General features: G+C 48.9%; 1 protein-coding gene across 4 annotated transcripts in view; it reads right to left on the reverse strand.

Moving 5' to 3' along the window:
* trrap (transformation/transcription domain-associated protein) overlaps nt 1–10,000 on the reverse strand; it is a 209,395-nt gene that overhangs the window by 186,138 nt on the left and 13,257 nt on the right. For 3 of the 4 annotated variants that reach the window (XM_063221633.1, XM_063221631.1, XM_063221632.1), the window contains exons 13-18: nt 9,586–9,664; nt 7,237–7,471; nt 5,290–5,620; nt 3,661–3,758; nt 2,877–3,071; nt 1,325–1,516 (exon numbers count right to left, since the gene is read on the reverse strand). In XM_063221633.1, coding sequence (XP_063077703.1) covers nt 1,325–1,516; nt 2,877–3,071; nt 3,661–3,758; nt 5,290–5,620; nt 7,237–7,471; nt 9,586–9,664 — 1,130 coding nt within the window. The remainder of the gene's footprint in view (nt 1–1,324; nt 1,517–2,876; nt 3,072–3,660; nt 3,759–5,289; nt 5,621–7,236; nt 7,472–9,585; nt 9,665–10,000) is intronic. The other variant, XM_063221634.1, reaches the window with a different exon arrangement.

Below are 10,000 nucleotides of genomic sequence, written 5' to 3' on the forward strand. Positions count from 1 at the left end.
ATTCGACTTATATTCGAATATCGAATATCGAAGTCAAAGGCTTAGCGTGCGTGTGTGCTTGCGTGCGTGCGTGCGTGCGTACTCGAGCCTGGCTGTGCCTGTTTGCTCAAGACTGAAGAGCAAGATGTTGCATATGTGTGATGCATATGAAACATTGATGAAGTTGGTTTCTCTGTGTGCTCTTTTATGTGCATGCAAGTCCTGGTTTGTCTGATGGCACCATTGGGAATGAGGATCTTTTAGTGTGTCTGCACGTGTGTGTGTGTTCTAATCAATCATCAAGATGTGCAATCCGATGTAATGTTATGAGAGAGAGCGAGAGAGCGCGAGAGCGCGAGAGAGAGCGAGCGCGAGAGAGAGCGAGCGCGAGAGAGAGAGAGAGAGAGAGAGAGAGAGAGAGAGTGCGAGATAGAGAGGGCGAGATAGAGAGGGCGAGATAGAGAGGGCGAGATAGAGAGAGAGAGAGAGAGAGAGAGAGAGAGAGAGAGAGAGAGAGAGAGAGAGCGAGATAGAGAGGGCGAGATAGAGAGGGCGAGATAGAGAGGGCGAGATAGAGAGGGCGAGATAGAGAGAGAGAGAGAGAGAGGAGATGGAGAGATGGAGAGAGAGAGAGAGAGAGAGAGAGAGAGAGGGCGAGATAGAGAGAGAGAGAGAGAGAGAGAGAGAGAGGATATTCTGTGTGTGTATGTAGGATATGACTGGAGATATGACAGAAACGTAGTCCCAATAGAACGTCTCCGCTTAAACCACGTCACTGCCTTGAACACACCTCTACACAGAGCCGCTGGAGCTGCTCAATGTTGATTGCTTCCCGACAAAGTGGGTGGAGTTCCCCAGCCCTCCGGAGCTCAGAAAGTACTTGCATTGCCGAAGGTGTTGCGTCATTAGGAGGGCGTAGCCTGGCTAGTGTAGCCGAACATTCCCTTCATCCCTGTACTCCTTTTCTCCATCTCCAGAAATCCCACGCTACGTTCAAATTCAGTTCTTTCCCATCCCATCCTCTCCTTTCTTTAAAATTACACAACACTTCGCTGACACTTTTATCTAAAGCGGCCGACAGATATTACAAGGTACTGTTTGTGTGGGAATCGGTGCCTGGCTCAAGGGCGCTTTAGCAATGGAGGCAGGAAGGGAGTGGTGAAGGTGGGATTGAACATGCAATCCTGCAACCTGAAACCTCCCTATTCACTACTACACCAAGGCTGCCCATCCATCCATCCATCCATCCATCCATCCATCCATCCATCCATTCAGCCATCCAGCCATTCAGCCCCACCCCCAATACTCCAGACAAACTTCTCTCTGTTCCCCCCCTCTCTCTTACCTTCAGCATCTGTTCGTTCTCGGCAGCGAAGAGCGACACGGATCCGAAGACGAGTTTGAAGAGTTTGAGGTAGAGGTTGGACAGCTCCACGTTGGAGCCCATCTCCGGCAGCCTCTCCAGCAGGTACTCCACCAGGATGGTGGCGAACAGGGCCGACGTCGACAGGTTGGCCAGGAACGAGTTGGCCACAATCTGGAGGGGAACAAAAGGACAACGGTAAGATAAAAAAAAATCCCAAAATAGGAAAATCTACACAAACTCCAAAGAGAACTATTCTGAATGGTGGATGGCAAATGGGGCCAACGTCGACAAGTTGGCTAGGAACGAGTTGGCCACAAGCTGGAGGGAAAATAAAACGCATTCATATTTGTGTGGGGAGACATTACCATGATTTTAAATGAAGGGAATTGAGTCGGTGTGGTTGTGTACTTATTCTAATATTCTCAAAACATTCAGCAGCAATTTGACAGCAACTCTGCAAAATAAAAGGCACACACTGGAACTGTATGTGTACGTGCGTGTATGAGTGTGGGTGCGTGCGCACATCCAATCCAATAAAATGCTTTGAAATCAAATTTCAACAGCAAGCGGAAAAAAAAATAAGTAAGAACAAGCCAAACAATGCAGGAGCAGCTTTCCAAATAACTGAGATGAGCTATACATTGATTGGCTGCAATGTCTGCCACTGAAGTTCTTCAGATCTGCCTGGAGACACAGAGGTTTCCTGCTGTAACTGGATACGTTTAATGAAAATATGCATTCAACTTACAGACAAGACTACTGCACCACCAACATCATCTATAAATGTCCTTCTTCCCAGTAGCAATGTACAAATACTGTTCCAATCCAACCACTTAAGTGGAGGGAGATTTTCTTCAAGGCCTTGAGGGTGAGCATAGTGGTGGGCTTTGGGTCCACTTCTAATCCAATAAAAAGTGTTTAAAGGAGACACAGAGAGAGGGGGGGGGGGGGGGGGGGGGGGGTGGGGGGGGGGGGGGGGGGGGGGGGGGGGGGGGGGGCTTTTGAGGGGAAATTGATGGCACGGTTGCACCGACAGTCCATTAGTGGCTCAAATGAATGGAGGAAGAAGAGAGCAACTACTCAAGTGCTGGACAAGGCACTTAAAACATTTATTGCTGTGTAATTAACTCGGCTGAGAGCACACCATGTGCATTTCTGATAGCTGTTACTTAACGTACAGTCATTTAACATAGGAAACAATTATCAATCAATCTGCATTCCCATCTCTCCATGTCTCGTTACATCAAGAAGAGCAAGGCAAATACCCACAGATGTGTTTTCCAGTCTTCGCTGAGTTAGGTAACATGACATGGATGAATAAGAATCTAGACAGACGTTCATGGCCTTGGCCATGGCTGAAACGGTGAAGGCACCTTACTGTTACGCCAGGGTCGATTCTGGCCTGAGATCATTTCCCAATCCTCCCATCTCTCTCTCTCTCACTCATTTCTTGTCCCACTATTCATTGTACCATCCTAATAGAGGCGAAAACGTCCCAAACGATACACATTTTAAAAAGACAGACGTTCACCTGCAGGGCGTAGTTCTTGGAGATGCGCTCCACCATGTAGGGCACGGTGGTCTGGAAGATCTCCTTGAAGGTCAGGGGGTTCATCATGGTGAAGACGCCCGCAAAGTGTTCCAGAACCTCCTTCTCCTCCTTCATGCGCACCGTCTGACAGTTGGCTACACGGATGTACGTCTGCCCGTTGCCAGCGATCTGTACCTAGCCAAGGGGGCAAGCAAGGGGTGGGAAGGGCTTTGTGAAATTGGGAAGCATGCTACCCCATAGCTTTCCTTGCAACAGTATATTTTTGTGAAAATGTTCCACAAAAAGGAATCCAAAGAGCTCAACCACTCACTATATGGTTCATTGCTTTACCCCCCTTCACAGTGCCTACACAAGAACAATTCAAGATTCAAAATTCTTTTAATGGTCCCGAAGGAAATTTGTCTTGTATTCAGCATAACTAAAACCCCAACACTGAAACAAAGTTGTATTAATTGCAAATGATGCTTTCCATTGGATCTTTCTAAACTCTGATTCCTATGAACAAATAACAACATGCATTTTTCACTGCAATTACACACAACATCCTAACTCATTTTTGGACTTGGACTTCTAGTTTCAACATTTTAGGTCACATAACATTTTCACCAAGACCTAGACTTCTTTGTTGTCTATTAAACTTGCATGAAAGGGAGATTTCTATTCAGAAGTGGCATAAAAGTCACACAAAACACACATGACATTAGGACGTGGCTAATCCACAGTGTCCATGGGAAGTGCCTACGGGATGAGGGAGCGGTTTTACCTGGTAGATGTCCAGGGCCTGCATGGCGTACTTGACCAGCTTGATGTAGATCTGAGTCTCTTTAGGCTGCAGCTGCTTGTTGGGGATGAACTGGGCATCTGGAAACGAGTAAAAAGGTGGACGGGCAATGTTCAAGAACACATTGGAAGAATAGAAGAAGTTTGTTCATCGTTTCTATACATGGATTTTTTTGTTTATAAACACAGCGTTGTGAGGCGGGGCATGAAAGAATTCTTTGACTGTCAGTGGTTTCCAACAATCAGAGGCTGAGTTGTGCGCAGCCAGGGTAAAACAAAAAAGGAGTACCCATGTATACTATACAATGGAAACAACAAAATTAGGAGGAAAAATGATCGAGGCAAGGAAAACATTCCCTTTCGCTACACTATACATTGGTGTGGTGTATTATTTCAAGGCTACACTGCCTGACCAACATTCACAATACACATTACAGTGATGTATACAGACATGCGCATACATTTTTTATTTTTTGTTTGGACCAGAACAACTGACAATTAGCCTGGTTCACACCAGACGGTGTATGTGTAGCTTTGGCGCCCCCTGGCGGAGCAGAGCGACACACACTACCGTCTGGTATTCAGCCATAGAGCACGCTCCGTCTCCAACCAGAAAATAGACGGAGCATTTATTTCTTAAATATAAACGGTAACTCACATTGAGGAGTCACAAGACAGATTAGAGACTATATTGACTCTTTAAAGATTAACATGAAGGTTTTTGAAGGAATTTGTTGGTGAGGAGGCCGTGCAGAAGCAATAAATTCTCAGCCTATTTTCTGGTTGGAGACGGAGCGTGCTCTATGGCTGAATACCAGACGGTAGTGTGTGAAGCTCTGCTCCGCCAGGGGGCGCCAAAGCTACACATACACCGTCTGGTGTGAACCAGGCTAACTGACAATAGGTTGGCCAGACTTTGACTTCGACATGAAATTCAATTCAACTCAACAGCAGTACGGTCAGGCCCTGGGCACAGACGTGCATGATGAATATGGAAAAAGCCTTCGCAGACATATTAGCAGTCTGCCCTTTCTTGTTTAAAAGAAAAAGACGTGTGCAACAGCCCAGCAAGTACGCCAGTCCAGACAGCAGACGCAGCACAGCCCTCCACCCACCACAACCCCTCACCCCCCTAGGCCCTTTCATTTTGACTGGCACCGCAATTGCACTGCAGCCCTTTACTCGATGAATATTAAAATCAGATCTTTATTTTGCACGATAGCTTAGCTACTGTTTTATGAGAAAAAAAGAGTATCACAATGCCAAATTATTAGCCATTCAGGAGCAAGCACCCATTGCTGGAGCAAGGTGGTTGTTCATCTGGCCAGGTTAACTTCCTCCACCTAGCAGCCAAAACTAGTTTTGCCTGGCAAGTTGGTCTAGCTGAGCCAAACCAAGAACTGTTGTCTAGGTAACAGTCCCTCCTCCTTGACAACGGCATTTTAACCATGGATGAGGGGTACTGGAGAGCAGCCCAATTCTTCCAACTAGTTCAGAAAAAGAAAGAAAGAAAGAAAGAAAGAAAGAAAGAAAGAAAGAAAGAAAGAAAGAAAGAAAGAAAGAAAGAAAGAAAGAAAGAAAGAAAGAAAGAAAGAAAAGAAAGACATCTTACCTCCAGGTGCCTTGCAGGAGGTGATGCCCCAGGTGATGGTCTTGACGCCGCACACCAGCGTCTTGACCAGGCTGCGGCAGTCCGACACCTGGAACGTCTGCTTGTCCTCCTTCTCTCCCGGACGGTCAAAGGGCGTGGCAGGGGGAGGGGCGGGCGTGACCGGGGTGGGGGGTGCGGGGGGCGGCAGGGCAGGGGGGCCCACGGTGGGGGTGGCGGGGACGCCCGGGAGGGCAGCTGGCTCGACCACCCCGAGCTCCGACTGGGGCTTGCACTTTTTGAAGATGGCGGGAAGCTGGTAGCGCGCGATGGTGTGGAACTTCAGCACAAACACCTAGAGGGAGACGAAAACAATGTTAAGTGAAGTAATGACAGAGGCTGGATCTCAAATGGCGCACTTGTGCACTTTGGGCACTATGTTTCAGTGTGTAACTAATACGGCATACGCACTGAAACATGAACACTAAAGTGCACAAGTGCACCATTTGAGATTCAGTCAGAGGGAGTAAGAGAAGGATGATGGCAAGAGAGTGTGTGAAGGGGAGAGAGAACAAGAGAAGGAGACAGACCAAGAGAGAGAGAGAGGGATGGAGAGAGGGGGGGGAGAGAGAGAGAGAGAGAGAAAGAGAGAGAGAGAGAGAGAGACAGAGAGAGAGAGAGAGAGAGAGAGAGAGAGAGAAAGAGAAAAGTGATGGGTGGATGGGCTCAGGTGCTGGTGAGTGGGGAGATGTTGAGAGCAAGACAAGAAACAGACAAAAAGCAAGTGTCTTAAACTCAACACCGCAGCACAAATAACAGTAGGCTTTGAATACACATCTGCCTTTACTCCTCTACCTCCTATTCAGCTGGCAAACTGCCAAACTGACACTCACTCGCGCTCACAGGTCCAGATGGGGCTGCACACAAACCCACTTTTTAAATGAGAGGGAGCACTTTTCGGCCTCATAAAGAGCATTGCAAGAGTTTGTGAGATACCCAGGACACCAGAACAAAGAGAGAACACCTGACTCACTTTACCCACTAAAGTCTCTGAATCTCCGGTAAATAAAAATGCATAGAGGACAGAGAAGAGAAAAACAGCCGAGGTAAGAAAAAAGCAGATACTGGTGCAACAAACAAAGTACCGTTCAGGAGGACAGAAATGGACAATGGGGTCAATAGCTATCGGGGTAACCCATGGAGCAATCTGACTGAAGTCTACGACTGAAAAGATACAAATAAATTGTTGTAGTTGTAGCCTATGGCGCCATTGTTAAGTTAAGTGATATTGTAGAGTATGTGCATCAACAAGACAATGAAAATTGTAGCTAAAGCTATTTGACTCTTCATTCTCACTATACGCGTGTGCGTCTCATCTCACCTCCACAATTCTCACAAGGCTCTGCCTGCCATAGTATGCAGTCCACCTTCTCACTTCAATACCCTATCTCCACACACTGCACGTGTGTGTGTGTGCGTGTGCGTGTGTGTGTGTGTGTGTGTGTGTGTGTGTGTGTGTGTGTGTGTGCGTGTGCGTGCGTCTCCTCACCTCCAGCATTCTCATGAAGATGTCTGCCATTTCCATTCCCCTACTTGCTCTTCGACCAAATACAGTCCACCTATTCACCTGAACATCCTACCCTCCCATACCAGTGTCAGTGTGCGTGCGTGCGTGCGTCGTATCTCCTCAGTCCTCACCTCCAGCATTCTATGCACCGATGAGTGCCAGTGTGTGTGTGCTTGTGTGTGTGTATCGTCTCTCCGTCTCGCCTCACCTCAAGCATCCTCATGAGAATGTCCCGCCCGTTGCAGTTCTCCTGCTCGCTCTTGGACCGGATGCAGTCCACCTATTCACCTGAACATCCTACCCTCCCATGCCAGTGTGTGTGTGTGTGTGTGTGTGTGTGTGTGTGTGTGTGTGCGTGTGTGTGTGCGTGTGTGTGTGTGTATCGTCTCTCCGTCTCTCCTCACCTCAAGCATCCTCATGAGGATGTCGCGCCCGTTGCCGTTCTCCTGCTCGCTCTTGGAGCGGATGCAGTCCACCAGGTTGAGCAGCAGTTTGCAGGACATGGTCTGGATGCTGCTGGGCAGCGACTCGTCGTCGATGTTCTTGGCGAACAGCTGCACGGCCAGGGAGAGGTCGGTCAGGGGCAGGTTCTGCCGCACGTGGTGCACCAGGTCGGCCAGCGTGCTGTAGGCCAGCGGCCTGTGGTGGCGGAGGGGGGAGATACAGGAGGTCAAAGGTTAAACATATGGTGGCCAAAACCTGCTATGTGATTTATTAGGCAGTATCTGCTGTCGTGGAGACTGTATTTCTAACTGCATCATCAACAATGCAGTAATGATTTCCTGGCATTTGACATTTCTGTTTTCTATAAATTAGTATGTATGCAGATAGAGTCTGAGGAATGTGTCTTCTGTCAGAAGCATCCAATGACAAAAGGAGTTGTTCTTTTCCTAAACTTCAGAAGCAGCCTTGGCTGCACTCTTTTTCTGATTAGGTAAGGCTCATTATCCAACAAACCCAGCCATACCCTCGTCACACACACACACACACACACACACACACACACACACACACACACACCGCTTCCCAGTTGTTTCCAAATCCATCTCTCCCCTGAGTTTCTTGTACAGAAGGCAGCCCAATATTTGTGTGTGTGTGTGTGTGTGTGTGTGTGTGTGTGTGTGTGTGTGTGTGTGTGTGTGTGTGTGTGTGTGTGTGTGTGTGTGTGTGTGTGTGTGTGTGTGTGTGTGTGTGTGTGTGTGTATGAAGATGATTGGCTGAGGTGTGGTGGGGGCCGTGGAAATAAATGACACTAATGGTTCTGACAGATCAGACGTCGGGGTGAATTAACCAAACAAGGGTCTGACAAGGGCATGGACAACTGCAGGGCGGGTGATGGGTAGAGTGGAGGGCGGAGGGCGGAGGAGGAGGAGGGGTAGAGAGCTTTGGCAGCTGCATGGCACCTGTGGGGCAGACGGAAGGAAGGAAGCCAGGCCGAAAGCCAGCCAGCCATCCAGTCATCCAGCAAGATGCCAGGCAGCAGGGGAGAGGGGAACAGGCATGGATGAGCTTTCACAGTCAAAATGTAGCGTTAATTCAACACTTGGGTAGTAGGATCAACACTATGGGTGTAAAATTCGAGTGTTGAATGAACACGGCAAGGTCCACAGTATTTGATCCCGAGGGAGCTTGTGTGTTGGATTTTCCCAGAGAGTAGGGGAGAGAGGGTGGTGGGCACCAAGCAAGCAGGCAAGAAGGGAAGGAGAGGGTAGAGCATTGGTTCTCAACATTTTTTTGAACAAAGGCCCCCTTTTTCATCATAAGCCTACCAACGCCCCCTTGACACCATCATAAGCCTGCCAAGGCCCCCTTGACACCATCATAAGCTTTCCAATGCCTCCCCTTGATATTAAAAAAAAAATAACGACTAATGCCCCCCATTAGCAACTCCTCCATCCTTATCAACGCCCCCCAAGGGCGCCCTAATGCCCCCCTGGTCAATGCCCCCCAAGGGCACCCTAATGCCCCCTGGTGGGCTGTAGAGCCCCCCGTTGAGAAACACCAGAGTGGAACGATGCAGAGGCATGGTCGAGCTTTTGGACCAGAGGGGAGCTCGCATTTTGGGTTTGCCAAAAAATGTCGGGCTGGCACCGAGTCACAGGCACCTGCCTCTCTGGTGCCCACTGGGGCGTCTTGGCTATTGGAACGTTGGGTCAGAACTTTCGCTTCGCCAAGTGTCGTCTCGTCTACTCAAGCCCCCTGGCACCCCGAAAAACCAACAACCCCAACCAGCCAATGTCCCCAGCTGCCAGCCAAGCACAAACCACCAGCTCGGGGCTCTTTCACATGGCAAGTGGACACGAACCATGGCCAATAATGACACCTGTATGTGTTCGGATGTGAGCCAGGTGTGTGTGTGTGTGTGTGGTCAATATGAAGGGGTGCTACAGACATTGCCTCGAGTCAAAATCACTGTCAGCTACAGTTGTGGAGGAGTGTGCGTGTCTGTGCATGTGTGTGTGTGCAGTCAAGGAGACGCACCAGTAGTTTTCCAGAAGCGTCCTGAACCCCTACTCAAAACACTTCACTTACACATCAAGAGCCTCTAAAGGCAGATGAACCTTGCATATGCGTGCGTGTGCGTACGTGTGCATGTGCGTAGAATGAAGGAAGTGTGAGGTGTGTCTGAGTGTGAAAGAAAGAGAGGCGCAGAGATGGGGAGAGACTCAGTGTGTGTAGTCCAGAGAGACTAGGAGTAAGGACAGGGTTGTGTGTGCGTGTGTGTGCGTGTGTGTGTGTGTGTGTGATCTTACCTGAGGGTCTCTCGAGCAGTGTAGCCAGAGCCAATCAGGATGGACTCATCAAACAGCTTATCCATGCAGGGGATGAACTCTACCAGGGAGGAAGAAAACACAGCGTGAGCTCTGGCATCATCATCATCATCATCTTTTTTTCTCCGACACACGCACGCACACACACACACAAACACACACACACACACACACACACACACACACACACACACACACACACACACACACACACACACACACACACACACACACACACACACACACACACACACACACACACACACACACACACACACACACACACACACACACACACACACACACACACACACACACACAGAAAGTCTCTCTCCCTCCTGTGTGTCACACACACACGCGCACACACACGCGCACACACACACACGCGCACACACAC

This window comes from Engraulis encrasicolus, chromosome 17 (assembly GCF_034702125.1).
Source record: "Engraulis encrasicolus isolate BLACKSEA-1 chromosome 17, IST_EnEncr_1.0, whole genome shotgun sequence".
Classification (NCBI taxonomy): domain Eukaryota; kingdom Metazoa; phylum Chordata; class Actinopteri; order Clupeiformes; family Engraulidae; genus Engraulis; species Engraulis encrasicolus.